The sequence below is a fragment of the Chelmon rostratus genome, chromosome 1 (genome assembly GCF_017976325.1).
Source record: "Chelmon rostratus isolate fCheRos1 chromosome 1, fCheRos1.pri, whole genome shotgun sequence".
NCBI classification, from domain to species: domain Eukaryota; kingdom Metazoa; phylum Chordata; class Actinopteri; order Chaetodontiformes; family Chaetodontidae; genus Chelmon; species Chelmon rostratus.
The window spans coordinates 13859845-13879454 of record NC_055658.1 but is presented as its reverse complement, the minus strand read 5'-3'; the positions used below and the strand labels follow the sequence as shown (position 1 = coordinate 13879454).

Genomic DNA, 19610 nt, shown 5'->3' with positions numbered 1-19610 from the left:
TGCACTGCTGCAGGATTGAAGCTTAGACTGTGACTTATAAACATAAATGCTAAGCAAATCTGCTATGCGGTGCTCTATACAGGAAGGTTTTCAGTGCACGACTCTGTAAGATGGCTTAAACAATGATGTTTTTACTGAGAGGCCGTTATTGACTTTTTTTGACGTTTGACGTTAACTTCACAGGACGGGTGTTTGCGGTCAATCACCTGCAGAGCAGACTCCACTCAGGAGCCCCTCTTTCAGTGGCCAAATTACGGCTGAGCGAACAGCGTTGGATCGTGTTGACAACATCAATACAGAACAGACAGTCTCCTCAAGCAAAGATGGTTTGTGAGGGAAAATGAAGACAACTTGTCATTTTAAAGGTAACAGGGCTGACAGGACCTCACCCCGAGTCACTCGCGTGAGGATGACTGGTGGGAACAGGATGAGGATGAGGCGATCATCAGGCAAGACAGAGTTAGATTTGTCAACGTAAAAGGTCACTCAACCTATTTTCATCAATACAAACCATCAAAACAGATTGACAATGTGAGACAGAACCATCAATAGCACCATATTGAGATCACAACATTATTTTGCCATTAATCGGCTAAATATCACAGTGTTACCATCACAAGTCAAATAATGATTAACTAACACTTCTTGTTTCTCATGCAGATCTACTGTAGGATCTCTCTGCCTACTGCCTTTAAACACAGCGGATTCAATTGGCTTTCTTGACAGAGGTATATAAAATATAATACTGATCTCAAACATTAAAGTACAATTACATTAAATCACCATTAAACTCAGCATCAGCATTATTTGACATACAGGCATCGGGGTCTCAGAGCAGAACACCATAGAGATAAATGCATCGGAAATGTAATCAATTCACAATCATATCGGATGGTCATTTGGTGCCACAACGATCAATACCACATAATGTGAAGGATATTTCATGAAGAGGCATCAGGCTTTGGAAATTAGACTCAGAGTATTTCAGGTTATCCAAAACATCCTCAACCAATGAGCTGCAGAACTGTTCTTACGTCCATAACAGACATACTAGAGCGACACAACGTGTCCAGTCGAAGCCTCTTGTCCTTCAGACTGGATCCTGTTACCTGTGTTCAGTTAATGCATAATAAGAGATAGACCTGCACAGACAGATGTAGGGTCTGAACAGTTAGAGCGATATACTGGCACCATAATCAATGTAAAACAAATCCTGCACATGCCCAGTTCAAGATGCCTTCTTTGTGAGAACCTGAGGTGTACAAGAGGAAGTATGAATGTATTACAGCTGCAACTAATGCTTGGCTTCATTATCGATTAATCAGCCTGTCATTACTCTAGTAATGGTTTTGGTCTAAGTTAAAAAATAGTGAAAAATCACCATTTTTCATCGCAGTTTCCTAAAGCTCAAGCTAACTTTTTTAAAAAGCTTGTTTTTGCGACCCACGGTCTAAAACCCTCAAAATATTCAGTTCACTATCAAATATGATAAATAAAAGCAGCAAATTCTCACAATTTAGAAGCTTGAACTAGATTTTTTTTTTGGCATTTTCACTTTTGGAATGATTAATAGATTATCAGAATAGTTTCTGACTAATTTTCTGCTGGTCGGCGCTTCGATTCATCGACTGTTTCAGCTCTAGAATGACTGTTAGTTAAAAGAGTAATCAGTAATCCTGCACTGAGAGTGATAAAAATATGAATGTGAATGTGACTTCCCTGAAGTTGTCGCAGATTATTTCTCCACTGAGGTTGCAACCTCATGTTAATGTGTAATCCCTACGTTTATGTTTTCATGACCCCTGAGGACACCGAGGAGGGAGTTTCTGAGAAACCTTCCTGTTGTGTTTCCAGCAGAGTGGCCATCATTATCCTGCCAACTCCTTCTTTTTTACTTAAATGACCGACAGAGAAGACATCCCTTACAGCAAATCTGTCTGAACTGGGCACAAAGCAGAATTTAAAGAGGAAAATCATATCCAGTAGGCCAAGTGTGGCCGGCTGATGTAGTACATCTAATAAGAGGATCAGAGAGTCCCTGAGCACACACTCTCCCTGTCTGAAGGTCAGGATTCTTGAATGAAGAAAAAAGGACACTGTAACTGACAGGAGTTTGGTGATATAGCACTTCCCAAGGCTGCAAAACATACAAGACAAAGGCCCCTTTTTTTCACTAACCGTGTCAGCCAAGGACCTGGTTCCTACTGCTGATGGAGGTACAGCACCAGTCAGTCAGTGAGGCTTTCACTCAGCTTCGAGGGCTCCATTAAATCACACAAGTTCTAATATTATACAGCAAAATGACAGCCTGAGCTATCAAAGTCTAATCACGTAAACATGATCGTCCCTGCGCCACATCCCCAGTGAATCAGGTTAAACAGTATGGCACTAAAACCTGTCACACCCATGGGTGAGATGTGGGCAATTTCCTGCAGGAGGAGATTAACCCTAAATTACACCGAGAGACAGAGGAAGGAAGGAAAGGAAGAAGACAGGAAGAAGGGAAGGAAAGAAAGCACACTACTTGTTTCCCCAGTGAAATTACTCAGAACAAGAGAAGTAAAAACACTGATTGAGGCTGCAGCAGCCCTGGAGAGAAAATATCACACTGATGGTTAATAAATATACAAGCAGGAGACATTAAGGTTGGGCATTTCTTCTACTATTTTGACAAGTACCATTATTGTTTTTCCAGAACTTGTAACATGATATTAACACCAAAGTGTACAATTAAATAAAAGAAATGGATGCAAGGAGAAAATCTGCAAACAAATAAGCGTAACAAATACATGCGAAAGGCATAAAACTACTACTACTAACCCATGATCACGGAATCTGTGTGTAAAGCAGAACACACAAAGGTGGAAGGTGACTCTCTGCTGTGGGGACAGGTACAACTCTCCTGTGGAATGTCATGGAGACCCAAAATAATTCAAATATGCATTTTGAAAACTTTTTCCCGATTGACTATATTTTCATTACTTGCCTTTGAAATGTTAGCTGCATTCACACAATGTCAGCAAAATGGGAAAAACTGGAAAACTTCCCGTTATTCTGACTTAGATCAAGATGCTAGCCCCACTGCCAGACTATTTAAACAGCCTAAATTAGCTACTTTTGCTGTGTGAAATCAGGTGCATGCAAGCAGTATATACAGTAGCTTCTTTAAATCAGCTAAATGTCACAAGCAGCAGGGGATCAAGTCAGCCATCGCTCCACAATGATCTGAACAAATAATTTAGTAGTCCAAATTCATCTGAAGTTGATTTTTTGAAAACGTGGCAACCCTATTTTGTTGACGCTAAGTGGAAGATATCGTGCTGTCAGAAATTTCCAATATCACCAGCAGGCTGACATCTACGGTCTTCCCAAAAAAACTGATCTGAAAGATATCACGTGAATGCAGTACAGTTATGTACATAGTTGTAGTTAATTTAGAAATGAGTCAGAGAGCCAAATCAGCTAATAAACCAATTGTGTTGAATTACGACTGTGCTGGAGTTGTAAGTGCCACCCACTTTGCTTTTCTCAGTTTACTTCACAAATTCACGGATAAACTTCCCACAGAGGATATAAAGTCAAACACCAGTGAGAGGAAATAAAGTTGAAAGCTTGTGATATGAACGAAAAATAAAAATCTGATGAAGTTACACATTCACATCCACTAAAACCTAAGCATGAACTTGAACTGTTTTAATAATTAGTGCATGAGATAAAGGTCCTAAAAAGTTCTCCCTCCATTTGTGTGTGTTGTGTGTGTGTTTCTTTCTGTCTACTTCTTTGTCTGTCTGTCCAGCGTGTGTCAACAGTTGCAATATATGTACAGTATATACATTTATATACTGCATACAGTATGCGTGTACTCCTCTACGCCATTGTTTGTACTCTGTATGTTTCCTTCGTTAAGACCTGAGAGAAAGGCCAAAAACAGGGTTGAGGTAGGTAACCATAATGCATCAGAGCAAGTCCTGTACAGACACAGAGCAGAGAGCCAGAGAGAGGAATCCGGCCATCGTAGAGCTGCCACACCACCGTCCATCTCCCTCAACCAGCTCTCTGTCTGGGTCATTGTTATAAATGTGTTCCTGAAGCACTTTAACTACTCAGTGTTGACAGGAGGGAGAAGGCTGAGCAGCAACTGCGGTTTTGGGAAGAGAATAATCAAGTATGATCAGCAACTGTCATGTCCCCTTGGCACCAGATGTCTAAAAGGCTATTATTGTGTTTAAAAAGGAGGCAGATAATGTGATATGAAAATAAAATCGCTAAGAGCACTGCAGCAACGAATATCCAGTATGAGGTTAGAAATACACTGCTGCCAATTTAAATCAATGGGAAATATGCTTATTTTCTTTCTGGCAAAAGTTAGAGACGATCGATACAACTGTCGAATCTGTCCGTCAAATATCTCTGAGCAGTTGCCAGGCAACCAGCGGTCAAGAAACAGTCTGGAATCCAAAAACATGCAAAAAATGCAACAGCAAATTGCTTTTTTTACATTTCGGTTTTTGTACGGATGAAACAAATAAAGATATGATGTCTTAATTAGTCTGCTTTAGAGGCACCAGTTGCTGGATATAGTTTCCAGTCTTTTGCTAAGCTAAGCTAATACCTGCTGGCTGTAGCTTTATGTTAACCATACACACAATCGATCTTCTCATCTAACAGCAGCGGAAAGAAAATAAGTGTATTTCCCAACATGAAAATCTATTCTTTTAAGTATGAAGCTAGAGCTGGGAGGCAATTAGCATAGCATGAAGACATGAGACAGCTAACACGGCTCGATCCAAAATTCAGAAGTCTGCCAACCAGCACATCTAAAGGTCACTGATTTACATGTTACATCTTGTTTGTTTAATCTGTAGTCAAACAGTAATCGGACGAAGTTATATGTCATACTGTACATGCTAAGCTAGGCTAATTGTTTACTGGCTACAGCTTCACAGCTAACACAGAGAGACAAGAGTGGTATCATCCAACTGTCAGCAAGAAAGCCAATACGTCTATTTCCCAAAATTCCTTTAAGTCATTAAACCACCAATAGTGGAGGAACGTTTTGGGATCTTTTGATTTGCTTTGTGCTTAATTTTCGTCTTGTTTTACACACATCATGAAAACATTCATTCAACCAATAAAACATATCTGCGCACAAACATGTGCACAAATACACATGCACACAGAATTCAGACTAATGTTTGACACATATATGATGTCTGCATATTATAATAAATAGCAAACAATTAACCATAGTCCTGAAAATGTCATTAGCGATGCAGTGTATCTCTAACAGTTCATTCAACTGGAGCAACTACGCTTGGAAAGAATATTATGATCTTTCGCATGGAATAAGATCTAAAAAAAAAGAAGCTTATAATGGAACAACATAATTCATACATATTCTTAACATACTGTAATTCACACAACAGTGTTATCAGTCTGTCAACTTGCATGAGGTACCGACATTGTATCTACAAACACCATATTCATCAACAAAGGGAAGCCAGGATTTCACAGAGGGGGAAAAGAGGGTTTTTCATTATGCAATAAACAGACAAACAACAACAACAACAGCGACAACATTAACATTGTTATCTTGAGGTAGAACATTAACTTCAGCATTTGGAAGTGCTTTATGTTGGATACTCGTTTTTTCACTTTGCCTCGACGAGCAAAAGACAGAGAGAAGATTCTTGACATCTGAGGTAGTGCGGCACCTGATCTTGTAATTTTCAAACCAATCAGTTCCTCCGCATGTTAAGTAATTGTGAGCACAGGGGAAGGTACAGTCCCTAAAAGCTTCCCGCAACACATTCATTCCGGCTGAGGTAGGTTTTTGTTGAATCGCAAGGTTCACACAGCCAAGTCTAGTGCCTGCATGAAGGCCGAGAACTCATAAAAAATGTTGATGTCACTGAAACAAAGTCCTGAGACAGAATATATCGAATCCCTGGACGAAGGCTGAGGTCTTCTGAGAGCGAGAAGGTGGAATCATTGGTAGGTGAGAGCAGGCAGCAGGAGTCTTTGACACCCACAGAAAAGTAGATGGTGAAGCACAATGTGAAGCGTGAAGCTCGGGGTCAGCAGAGGAGCCGCGCCCCCCTCAATAAGACCAATAACTTATAACCACTTTGACATATAGGTGCTAAAGATATATATGTATATATATATATATATATATTTATAAACTTAAAAATAAAATCATCATTGTTTAACAAGGACATTCTGGGGCCTCCATTCTGTGTGCTGCCCAACACCAGAAAATTACCAAAAGACCAAATTGTACAAATAAAGAACATTTAACTGGCCTGCCAAGCTTGAAACAGCCGTCCATCAGAAGAGAGCTCTCCCAAACCCCGGGCCAAAAACACTCCGATATACAGTCCTAGATCCTCTAGAACTTCTTAACTTACCAATAAAAAATCTTTGCACAAAAGAAAAAACTACCTTGAAAGGAAACACTTGTCAACCTGAGTGAGAGAAGAGTCTAAGTGGACACTGTGGACAGCGCCGTGTGAATTGGCCTTCATACATGATTAGCCGTGGTCCTGGCGACCCGCTCCTGCTGCAGGAGGCTCCTGGAACTGCGTCTCTCGCTCCACGCCGAACTCGTCCAGCGGTATTGTAGACAGCTGGGTGTCGTTCAGCACGTAGGAGTCAGACTGAAAACACAGGAAAACAGAAAGATAGAATGCAAACATGAGTTGAGAGGAGATGACATACAACAAAGGTCCCTGGCCAGAAATCTGTGACTGCATGACAGCTTCACATGCCTGAGGCCACCAGGACGCCCCGCTTCTGTTTTATGTGAGGATCAATTTTAGTGCAGCAGGGACTTTTGTTTACTCTTTGAATTCCCTCACTGCTTTATCTCCATGGCAGTATTTTAGTGCTTTTATCACACTGTAATATATGAAACATAAAAAAGCATATGCCAAGGTAGGTGTAAAAAGCTGTAGCTTCAGGCTACACCTTTACAGCTGTAGAAAACCATTTTTCTAGTCTAGTCTAAATTTGTCTTTGGTTTATTGTGTTGTGTTGTTTCTGTTGTACTGTTTTGCTGGATATAACTGACTTTCTATTGGTCTGAATAACCATGAATACAGTAAATCAATGAGGACTGAAGTCATTTCATTCTTGATTTGCCCTCTGATGTAGCAGCTGGTGGTCACTTTTCGAAGCTGCAGCTTTAGGTCATATTTATGTTTTAAGGGAAGGAAAAATAGAAAGGCAGAAAGGCAGAAAACACAAACAAACCATTTATAGTTTGCTTGTTTTTTTGCTGGAAAAGTGACTATAATTTAAGACTGACAACAATAACAATAAAACAAGAAATAATATAGTTTTAAGTGTCTCATTCACGCTTCTGTATTGCTTTTTCTGCTGGAATAAATGGTCAGTGGAATTGTTTTCTATGCTTATTGGAAATAAATTGGAGTGACTGCATGGAAATTAAAGGGAAATCTGTAATAACAATCACCAAGTAGTTTCTGACATCTCAGAGTAGTATAGTTAAAGTGTTTACAACAGACAGCTTAGGTTGTAATTTTCAATCCATCTACATAATTTCATTGTATATATTGTTTACTGTCCATTTTATATTTTTGCACTTTTTAACTTATTGTTCACTCTTTCATTTTTTTGGTCTTTTTTGTTCTCGTTGAGCTGAAAGGATTATAAAGGCTTTTACTTCTCACCATGCATGTATCTTGTACGTTGGGTTGAGTGAAAAGTCTCTCAAGCTCGTTGCTGTCGGCCACCTTCTTCCCCGCTGCACTGCTGTTGACATCCATCTCTCTCCTGGCCGCCCCGTTCAGCCCGGAGGCTCCCTGGGAAGAGGAAGAGGATTCCAGCACCGCGCTGTGCCCTGCTTGGGGCGTGGCCTGAACCGTCTTGCACATCATTAACCTGCCGTTTGCATGAACACACACACATAAAACACTCGTCAGCAGCGTACACATGACAGACCGATGACGAAAGTTATTGGAAAATTGTTTCCAGTGGTTCCGTTTGTCGCTGTTAGGGACTTATACATCACATCTATACTGACCTGCCGCGGTAGCTAAAGGCGAGGAAGAGCACACAGAAGATGATGCAGGTGACGCCGATGTGGATGCCAATGATGATGCCTGTAGTGGATGTTTTGCTCTGTTCATCTTTGACACAGTCGCACGGGGCGTCCAGCACTGAGGAGGAACAGCGCAGCTCACGGTCAAAGCACCACCACAGTTTGTATAAATGAGGCCATGTCAAGGAGGTGTGGGAGACATTAACACTCAGCTTCACACTGTGCAGTATGTGTGTTTGTGTCAGATAATCACCAGATTTCTCCACTGCCTCCCGAAGCGAAACAAATCGCATGGTGGCATTGCCGTCTCCGTGTTGGTTGTATGCAAGCAGCTTTATCTCATAGACCAGTGATGAATCTGGGCAATAACAAATGACAGCAAGAGATATTCAGATAATGAATCAAGGAAAAAACAAAGAAAAAAAAGAGTGATGCATATTTGATCCGTCTTTTAGCTCTAGGAAAAATTATCAGCTTTACCAAAAAAATAGACTGCTCATATTAACCCCTTAACGCAGATTGGCGCGAATTCGCATCATACCGCTTTGATCCGTTGTGTTGTTGTTACAATGTAATGGTTGTAAGACAATTTTGTGGCTGTTTGGATGAAATAAATGAATTTTGATTGGCTTTTATGATGCACTTTTCTGAATTTTGAAAAAAAGTATTTTTATTGCATTTAAGCATTAACGCCTGTTGTCGCTAATTTGCTAATTTTACATCTATTGTATGTGCTACAGAAAAAATGAACAAACTCCTCTTAATTTAGGATCAATTTGAAAGCAAAAACACAAATAATTATTTTATGTTATAATTATAAATAAATTCAGGCGTCAAGGGGTTATGGAAAGTTGTCCTTTTCACTGTTAAAAGCAGGAGGATTCATGAATAACTCTTACGTCATTCTCTGAGGTAGAAGTGTTTTTAGTCCAACTGTCAAATATGGCGTCTTCTGATATGATCAGTATGATTGTAGTCAGAAGAAAGTACATGTCTCACCCAGCTGAGTGATGCTGTACTGGGTGACGTTGCGAGCGAAGGTGATAGGACCGGTGAACACTGGTGTGTGGGCTCGTCTGTAATACAGCCTGAAGCCTCGATGTTGGCCCATCTTGGAGGAAGGTTCCCATGTTGCTTGTATAACACTGCTGTTCACCACCTTGGTGTAGAGGGAAGGAGGCGCGGGCACTGCGATACAAGGCAGACTGTCAACCAAAGCGGTTCGACAGCATGATAATAGCAGCACCTACTAATTAACTGGAGAGCTTGTATGTTGTATGTTTGGATCAAAAACAATATCTAACGTAAGTATTCAAAATGATTGTAACAAATTTTGATGAGGCGTCACAAATCCACCTTCAAATCACATAACTGTGCTGAGCTTTTCCATCTTGTATGGATGTTCTTCTATTTATAAGCTCAAAATCCTGCGTGTTTTCACTCTCAGCGATCACTACAAACATGCAGCTCTACTGCAAATCTCCATGCATGTCTGTCTATTATTAGTAAAAGGTATTCTTTGTGGTTGTGTGTGTGTGTGTATTTGTGTACGCGCTCCACCTCCAACTCACCCTCCCCATGAGTGCTCTCAGTAGCACTGTCCGACGGTTTGCTGGCCCCGTGGGATGTGTAGGCCTTGACGTAGAAGGTGTAACTGGTGGAGGGCTCCAGGTCCCTGATGATCTGCTGCAGCGTCACTTTACTGACGGCCTCCTCATATTCCATCTCCACTGGGTCTGAAGGAGGTGTGAGGGAGGAGAAGGAGTCACAGAAAGAGGAGGTGAGGGCAGAAAAGTGTCAGAGGAGAAAAGAGGAAAGACATAAAGGGGAGAGGAAAACGGATGAGAGGAGGAGCAGGCATTAAAGAGATGGAAAATAAGATCAAGAAAGGACACAATAAATACAATCTGTTTCTGTCATCATTTTTATGGTTATTGCCAATTTCACCAGTTTTATCGGAGCAGCTCTGTTAGGTAATAGCTAATCTAGTTTGACCCTGGGAGCCAGAATGACAATTGTTGGGCGAATAGCAGGGGTGGAGTGAGGAGATGGAGGGGGCAAAAGGGGGAGTTATAGAGAATGTGTTAAAGCATTTTATTGCTCTTAATCCAAAGACAACCAACCATAACCGTCTACCTCCAGCCCTCAACCCATTGGGCCATGCCATCCTGGAACGGTAATTACTGCAGATCCTATTGGTCAGCCCCCGGGGCCCTTAATTATCCATCCGATAGAACCACCGAGGAGAACGGCAGCTGGCGTTTGGAGAGTTTCACATGCAGAAACACATACACACCCATACGCTTGCCTAAAGCTGTAAACAAACATACAGCATGTGCGTAAACAAGCATACACATCTGCATGTATGAACGCACAAAGGGAGTGTGGCCCCAACAGTCCACACATATGGCTCCCAAGGCAAAAAATCACAATTTTTGTTTTTTAATCATCTTTATTACACCATGTTTATAATGGAGTGGGTGGAGTTGTACTGTAGCACTGAGCAGACTTTTAGATGGGAGGGATGAATTTCCCTTTTCATTTATTTTTCACATCTACCTCTTGCTCCTGTGTAGTTGGAATGTATTTGCTGTGTGGACCTTTGGACCAACATATCTGCCAAGTGAATGTAGAGTAAATGTAATGGAAAACACTGAAAACAGGGCATTTATCATAGTTTCCATGTTAAATCTGCTGACAGGGTTGTTGGGTTGCCTCTGTCAGGGACCTGTTTCACCAAATTTGCAACATGCAGGCTGCAACTTGCAATAGGAAATCACTGCCTCGCGTGTTAATTTTGACACATTTAACTAATCAAAAGAAACACCACAATAAGCAGGTGAGAGATGTCGCCCATTTAATTGCAATGTGCAAGTGACAGTCATTTGTGAAAGGCTGGCGTCCGTTTCAGAAATTGCTTTTGTGAAACGGACCCCTTGGTGACACCGTCTCCATTCATTACTTCAGTATAACATCTTAATTACATCACTAAATACAATATATTCAAATAAATGCTCCCTCTCTGTCTTTCAGATTTAAGCACTTAAATATTTAGCTGCAGCCATAACTTCAAGTTTTTTTGGTCTTTTGGATTCTGTGTAGGATTTATTAACATGAGAGAGCTCATGCTGTTTTTTTTTCATCACCTGCCTCAACTCATCTCATCTGGTCATTGACAGTGATTTCATGTGACAATGCTTCATTTACTACTTCATTTTGTTGTCAATTTTTCATGTTACCTGCCGCACACAACTATTTCTATCTTCAGCGCAGCCTCACCTGAGGTCCTGCGGATGTGGAGCACATAACCGATAATGTCCTGAGTGTTCTGGTCAGGCTCCCTCCAGGACACCTGGATGGTGGTGGGTGAGAGGGCCTCGGCCTGCACGTGGGTGGGCACACCAGGCAGTCCATCGGCCCAGAGCACAGTGAGGCGGGCACTGGCCTGTGTGGAGCCGGCACTGTTCTCAGCGATGCACTGGTAGATAGCCTCATCATCCTGGCTAATACCGTATATCGTCAGCGTGCTGTGAGAGGAGAGAAGAGAAGGAACAGGAAGGAAAGTGGGAAAGAAAAAATTAAATGGGGTTGTTACGTTTCTCTGACACTGACATGAAACATAAGATTATATTGTGCAGGACTGTATGTGAAGTCAAAATCTAATGGGTCAATTGTACTGATGAATAATTGTTAATTAAAAGTAATCATCATTCAGTTTTTGACTTAAATACAAGTATTTATGGTAGAATGTACCGAAGGTGCAGGAAAAATTACTAATTCCAAGCAACAGGCAACAAACTAGCAACTAGCCATGAAACATCTGCACCTTGCATTGCACATGATAGTGGCCATGAGTTTTATAGGTCGTCTAAATCCTGTTATGGAGCATTATGGCTTCAAAAAAACGTGTGCAAAATTTCAACTGAGTCACACTCATGACCACTGAGGTATGACCTTTAAAATTTATCACGTTGCTGTAGTGCTACAGATGTTGGAAATGCCATCTGACCTTGTAGAATCATTCATAGCTTATGTGAGTTTAGGAGTGATGAAGTTTATTGCAACAGGCCACGCTCACAAGAGTTTGGCAAACAATTACGGGGGAAAAAACTGTTTTCAGACTCATCCAAATGTGTTTAACACCTGCTTTGGCGTACATGAGTTGAAATGTCACAGCAGACTGCTGAATGATATGCAAAATTGTGGAAATCTGTCAGTAGAAGCAGCAGATTTGTGTTAAATTCAGGAAAAAACCCTCTATGCATTATGTTTCAGGAGTTATAAGTCTTTATGTGTGTTATAAATAATCACATGGGGCACTATTCACATTAAAAATGAATCAAAATCTGCCTCTGCTACTATTTGAAATATTCTGCTAACCAGCAGCACCAAAAGCAACCCCTTGATGGAGGAAACTACTCCATCAACTGAGAGCAGAGCAGAGCATCAAATTTTATTGTTCAGATTTATCGTTTGTAACTCGTGACTGCAGCTTTCAGACTGCAGCTGAAGTAAAAAGTACAATTTTTCTTTGACTAAAAGCCTCCCAGAGGTAAAGTACCTGTACTTGAATTAAAACAGTTACTTCATACGTCAGATAAGGACTGCACACAGCAAAGAGGGTGAACGTGACAGTATCTCAAAAGGTACTGTGCTCAGCTGTGTGTGTGTGTGTGTGTGTGTGTGCACAGGCAGCAGCAGTGTGTATTGAAGATCCTCACTCATGCAAAGCACATACTTTCAAACTATGTCATCTTCGACCTCCAACCCCACCAGATAAATAATATTTCAGTGTTTAAAAAAAATAAATTCGTCAACATGACTGAAATCTTTCATCTGTCCATGCACACAGGTACTCACACACACACACACACACACACAATGTTAATCACATGTAAACCTTCACTCCATATTGTCATCACTCCTCTCTATCTTACCTCTACCACTCGACTCTTTGTCCTCGTCTTTCTACTGTATCTCTGCTTCTCGCCTCTACCCTGGCCTGTCTTCCATTATAGAAGAAATATAAGAGTGGAATTGTGTGTGTGTGTGTGTACGTGTGTGCATGTTGAGTAGGTGTTATTAGACATGCATACATAATCCACTCCTCTCATTGTGTTTTTCCTAAGGCTACAGGAAAAATAAAACATTTAACATACTATGGAAAGTAAGCGCCTGTGGCACAAGACATTTCTTCATGCCATTTTCATGCCAAGGCCATTTCTGCTGTATTTAAATTGTAATATGTGCAGGAGAAAAGTGAGAACACACAAATAATGAATACCATGGGAATATGGAAAGCCCCTTGGTCACGGCATTTTAAGAGATCAGACGCATTTTTCAAATAAAAGGAAGAAAACCTCCTGGCCTCTACTTCTCATGCTGTGCTTTAAGTTGAAACAGCAGAATTGAATGCCACAGGAGTTCAACGTGTCCTGCAGCATCCCGCTAATCTGTCACTTGGTATTTGTAAGAAGCCGTCGAACAGATTGTCATCTTTCTCTGACGGACAGGTTGGATCCTCTGTGTATTAAATCAAAATTTATGAAGAAATGCCAGGACGATCCCGGGAGGAAACACATACAATTTACTGAAAGACCACTTCAGATCTGTGTGTTACACGTGGGCTGTTGCTGGCCACCTTCTGGACCTGTGAAATGGGACATGAGGAAAGTGGCATTTCAGCTCCTGACAGACACCGCAGACCTCAGGCCAGTTTTGTGGTTTGCAAGGATAGATTTGTAAGGACAGGGGAGTGCTCCTCTGGGTCAGTGGGCAGGTTGGAGAAGTGAATCACTCCATTTCCTTCTCAAAATTGATGTGCTGGGATACAATTACTGTACGTCTATAATCTGGGTCAGCATAGGCTGCCAGGTGGAAGAGTTATTATTCTCCCCGGCCTGTCAGGTGGATTCAATCTGGATAATTACCAGGTCAAAGAGGCCCTCTGTATATCACCCGCACTGGGCCAATCTCACCTCTGACCCCCGAGGTGGCAGCAGTTGCCAGCCCTCAGCTCGCTACTCAACCATCACATTTCTGACAGCCTTTCATATCAGCGATGGACGGAGTGTTTGCAGACAGACAGCCTGACCAGACGCTGCAGACGCAGCAAAGAGGCCCCCGGGGACGCACAACCCAACGCCACCGGGGGCCCGGATGGGGAACGCCTTGAAATTTCACAAGACCTTGCTTGTTTTCCGAAGGTGCGGTAGCGTTCAACCGCATGTCTGCTCTCTCACACACACATGCATGAACACACTCATACACATGCCTACATACACGCCAACTGATCCTGCTGACGTGAAGCTGATGAAATTCCACACCTGCTGTCAAAACTTCCTTTCCAACTTCCAGGATGAAAGCTTTAGTGGTTTCAACAATCATTCAGGGGGATCAGTTCTTCAAATTAACTCTTCTAAATGACCTTAAACATATTCATTGCATCATCAATTGCTTTTGCATCTTTCAGTAAATGATTACAGCGATTTAAGTGTTTTTGCCTACAATTTGAGATGAATAGTGTTTAGTTCTTTTTGGCTTCAGCTAAAGTTAAATTCTGCTGAATTCAGTGTTTTGGCATCATCGTTGGTGGTAAGCAGATACTTTGGTGTTTCTGGACATAATTTGGTAACTGATGAGCACAGTATCTCCGTGTGAAGTAGCTGTTATGGTTTTCTACTCTGCTGCTGCAGCTGGAATTGCAAACCACATACCTTCCTGTACATTGGGTCTCTCCTGGTATTTCTCAGAGAGAGAGACCCAATGGATGATGGCTGTTTAGAAGAAATGATTTTTAGATTGGATCACAATTGCTGCCATTGAATTCATTTATTCAGGAAAATCCTTTGGATTGTTAAATTATAAAAATCTATGTGTTCTGCAAAGTAGAATACTGCATATATAAAGTTATTCTGGACAACCTTCTCATTTTGAGAGGATAAGTCTTAAAGATAAAAAACTTTTCTCACTGAGGTGCAAAATTCTCATTCAAGATCACAAAATTACTCGCAGTTCACAGGATGTCTCTTTTGATCTCTTTGCGTAGTTTTAGAATAGGTCTACGTACATTAATATGCAACAGCAGAGCAGGCCACCACACATCCACACAATGTGTGAGGAAAAAAGAGGAGATCTGGGAGGTATACGGCCTGAGTTTGGGTTGTTTTGGGCTTGACTTAAATGAGCTCCAAAGCCAAGCTGTCCTGTCTTGACAGGTTGACACCATCATTTACTCATCAGTTCAAGGTCATTTCACAGATTGATGGATAAGGCCGTGGGCCAGGGGAGTGGCTGACTGTGGGTCCTTGGGCCTGTTGTTCGCTGCTGAGGCTGTGTTTACTCTTCGTTGTCTCTGAGCAGCACCCCATCAACAGCCAGCGTGGCCATTCTGGATCCAGCAAGAGGGAAAGGGGGAAAAAAAACATGCGGACAAAAAGAGAACAGGAGGAAGAGGTGGGGAAGGGGGGAGGGGAGGAGCGATGAGCTGTCTGTGGCCTGAGAGGAGGGAAGGGCCCAGGGATATGACTGATTACAGGCGGGGTCAGAGTTCAAGGCCAATGCCCAGGCCCCAGCTCTCTGTAATGGGGGCAGGAAGGGGGATGTGGGGCACCGAGAGGGGGCCGCAAACAAGAAAGGCAGATCTTGGTGAAAGAAAGTGGTAAAAAAGAAAAGAGGAGAAAAGGAAAAAAAAAATACCCTTTGAAAGGATTCTGCAACGAAATGTCCAGATTTGTGTGGTAGCCTGTTCCTTCAGATGTTGGCCATTAATTATAAAACACACCACGGCGCTCACACACACACACACACATGAAACATGTTCTTTTCTTTACTAGGACTTAAACTCTTAGTACACATACGTAAAGGGTCCTACGTTCTCCACATTATTTACAGAAAGAAAGTAAATTAATTAGTAAATTATGTCATGCCTTCATTCAACACAATTAATTTAAAAGTTTTGTCATTGTCAGCTACAGTATCAGTTTTAAAACACTACAGGTTGGTGTTCAACCTCAGGATTATTACACTGTATGATGTGAGAACACACCTTGCAAGTGTTGGATGATTACAGTTATCAGCTTTAAAGCTTTAGAGTGAGGCGATTTCTTATGCATAATTAGCAACAGCCCTCACAGAGGCTTCAAATAGCCACAACAACATGTTCGACAGCAGTCCGGTCAGCAAAGACCAATAATGAATGGGGCGACAATGATGTGTGTGTGTGTGTGTGTGTGTGTTTCTGTCTGAGCATGTGTGCAGGTGTGTGTATCAAGTTCTTTTGAGATACAACAGAGAGGGCAAACACACAGCTTTGCCCTGAGCAGCAAGTATCTGTTTACAGAAGCAGCCAATCAGCTCCTCTCTGACATCATCCTGTGCAGCGTTTCATGTAGCTGAGTCTTCTCCGTGTGTGCTTTGCGTGCGTGCGGCTGAGGAGTTAAGGAGCAACACGTTTGTGAATTTTCATGTTTGATTATGCGTGTGCACAGAATGAATGATGGCATGCACCACGGGGCTATTTGTGCACATACAGGCTTGCTTGCTTTTTGATTAATGTGTGTGCATGCGTGTGTGTGAATGAAATGTGCAATCGATTCCCCTTCCCTCGCTTGTCCGATTTGCTTTTGAAGGTCAGCGTCATGAGAGATGGCGGAGGGGAGAAGCCTCTGTGCGCATTTTTTTTTTTTTTTACACAAACACACACGAGCACACACATTAATTAAAATCCCTCTGCTAGGTATGCTGCACTCATTGTATATCCAAGCTTCCCGTATCAGATAAAGTATGTATATGTAAGAACAGAATCATTTCGCTGCCTGGAGCTGTTGAATATCATTTGCATATCGTTCCTGTTGTTTTGGCTTGGTTCGGGGGGCAAACTGTGCCTCTTGCCATGTAATTTTCTTTTCATTTCAGAACCTTCACTACACTAGAAAACACACCACATGGCTTTTGGGGCCAGAGGTAAAACTCACCCTACTATGAATTTCCCAACCTGGTCTGCTATAAAACTTCATATACAGCTAAAATTTACATGATGGCCATAGCTCAGTGGGAGAGCGTGCTGGCCTCTAATCATAGGGGTTGGTGGTTCTACCCCCGGCTCCTCCAATGTATGTTTAGGACATCTAAGTCGTGTTTTTGTGGACAAAAGTGTTAGCTACAGTTCTGCAGTTCCGTCAAACTGTTCATACTGAACAAATAGGCAACATGTTCACACCGAATGAGTCAGCAAAATGTTCACTGTTAATGTATTTCAAACAACAGGTTTTGTTTTGGCAACTCAAAGCACTTCTGCTTCGTGAAAGATTGTGGCTTTGGTTAAACGTTGGTGGCGTCACTGCATCCTGTTCTGTATGTCAGCGTTGACGTTTTCTCTATTCACACCAAACCCCAGTTTGTCTAGTGTTACGTATCCCTGACAACCTAGATGTCCTTCTGTGAAGAACAACACACTTCCTGGATTTGAAAAAAACAGCACCTGCTTTGCAATTGTGAATATTTGCTTGTTTTCACTCTGCTTTGATTAATATATTGAGATTTTGGAGTGTTGGTTGGACAAAACACATCAACTTAGGCCCTGGGATATGGTGGTGTGCATTTTATGCTATTTTTCGACATTTAGACTAGACGATGAACTGATGAATTGACAAAAAAAAAAAAAAAAAAAAACCAACAATAGATCAATCACTGATGAAAATAATTGTTAATTGCAAGTAAACATAATCCAGGCAGCAGTTACATTTACTCGAAACCCTATCTGGCAACGCAAAGTACCTGTATATACACATATTTTGTCAGAGACAGGGTTAACAGCTTTTCATATTCAGATGACGTGTAATATGACAGCAGATTGTAATGAGCTCCCTGCACTCCCGTCACAGTTCTGCTAAACAGTGCAAACTCTTTGGATGCACATCAAGCTGTTCTGTTCTCTAAATGGCTGACTGCATTTCCTGGTCAACTAGCTGAGTTTATGAGCTAATTAGCTAATGGTAGATCTCAAGATGAAGCCTGCCTCCTTAACAAATCACAGAGTGGGCTTTGTCATGCATGAGCTCTATATTACAGCAGATCTATGGCATACACTAATGGTGGCAAGTGGAAACACTGCGGTGCTCTGACCACCCGCTCTATCTTTCTCTCTCTCTCCTCATTTGTTCATCCTGCCGACTCATCATTTCTCTTTTGACCACGTTCATTTTTCTTCTTTTTTTTTGTCTGGCTTCTCGTTTATGTCTTCCCCCTCTACTTTCCTCTTTTGTTAGTCCCTTGCTCCATCTCTCTGACAAATATAGACTGGTGGAAGCAAGTGGGAGTGGAACAGTATACGCGAGCGATGGAGGTGTCTGCTCCCGTCAGTCACAGCTACTGAGTGCAAGTATTGATTTTTTGGTGCATTTTTAATGTATTCACTTCATATTTCGCTCTCTGAATAATAACAAAATACACGGATGGTTGGCTGCCAGGGTCAACTGGAAAAATTGAACTTTGTATGTACAGTAATGCATGACAGAATTGACTCAAAAACACATTTGCTGGATGGATGGAGTACAGCAATTTACAATCACACGCTCAGCAGTATTCGCAACAGGCTGGACACTGACAGTGTTGCATGAACCTCCAGTCAGTCAACAACATTACAACAGAGTTTATGCTTTTAAATGACCATAAAACTCAGGTCCAGCATGCAATTAATCCTCAATATTATCTCTGAGATCACACACAGTCGCTGCAATGCTCAGCGTGGTAACTAACAGAGCTGGTTGTGGGGTCCTCCTCCTCGTGACATTCCTGGGGACTGCCATGGGAAAGCATCCAACATCCAGTCAATACGCTGCTCACATACAAAGGCACAAATAAATTGAGGCTCATGTCTTGGCAAGCATGAAGTCCAGCAGCTGCCATGTGAGGAGCAACAGAAATGCAGAGAAATTGCACATTTGATGAAACCAATGATAAAATCAAGGCAGTAGTGATTAGTACTGACATCCACATTACTTCTGTGAGCTGGGTCCAAATGTGACAGTATACAGTGAGTGCAGTGGTGGTTGGAAGAGAAGTCTGGGCAGTTAATGTTGATAAGAAGAAATGGATTTTGATGAGGATTGTCTGCAGATTTTCGCAGAAGGGAAGTGGTCTATTAGAGAGTCTTTCTGATGAAACTAAGAGCTAAAAATACAATTGTCCTGCTGGATGGTAAACACCACAGCACAAGAATTATTCAGAAACTGGCAGACCGAAAGTAACTCTCCTTTGCTCAACAACACTAAAATGTCAACAAAGTCAAAAAAGGGCCATTTTGTACAAAAAAACCCTTTTTTGTCGACAAAAATTGAAAATACAAGACAAAGTCTTTTTTTTTTTTACCTGTTGTTATTCCTGAGTTTGACGTGTCCCCCAGGCTCCAGAATCTGCCCGTTCTTTAGCCAGGTGAGTTGGGGCTCAGGCTCGCCCTGTGCTTGGCAGGTGAAGATGGCAGTGGTGCCGACGGGCCGAGCGATGGACTGCGGAGCTTGAACAAACTCTGCTGGAGCTGAAACAG

General features: G+C 41.8%; 1 protein-coding gene across 1 annotated transcript in view; it reads right to left on the bottom strand.

Moving 5' to 3' along the window:
• Positions 1-6533: 6533 nt before the first annotated feature.
• igdcc3 (immunoglobulin superfamily, DCC subclass, member 3) overlaps positions 6534-19610 on the bottom strand; it is a 52778-nt gene continuing 39701 nt past the window's right edge. The window contains exons 7-14 of the mRNA XM_041942197.1: positions 19436-19601; positions 11345-11592; positions 9637-9801; positions 9065-9253; positions 8319-8423; positions 8048-8183; positions 7695-7905; positions 6534-6659 (exon numbers count right to left, since the gene is read on the bottom strand). Of these exons, the coding sequence (XP_041798131.1) occupies positions 6534-6659; positions 7695-7905; positions 8048-8183; positions 8319-8423; positions 9065-9253; positions 9637-9801; positions 11345-11592; positions 19436-19601 (1346 nt within the window). The remainder of the gene's footprint in view (positions 6660-7694; positions 7906-8047; positions 8184-8318; positions 8424-9064; positions 9254-9636; positions 9802-11344; positions 11593-19435; positions 19602-19610) is intronic.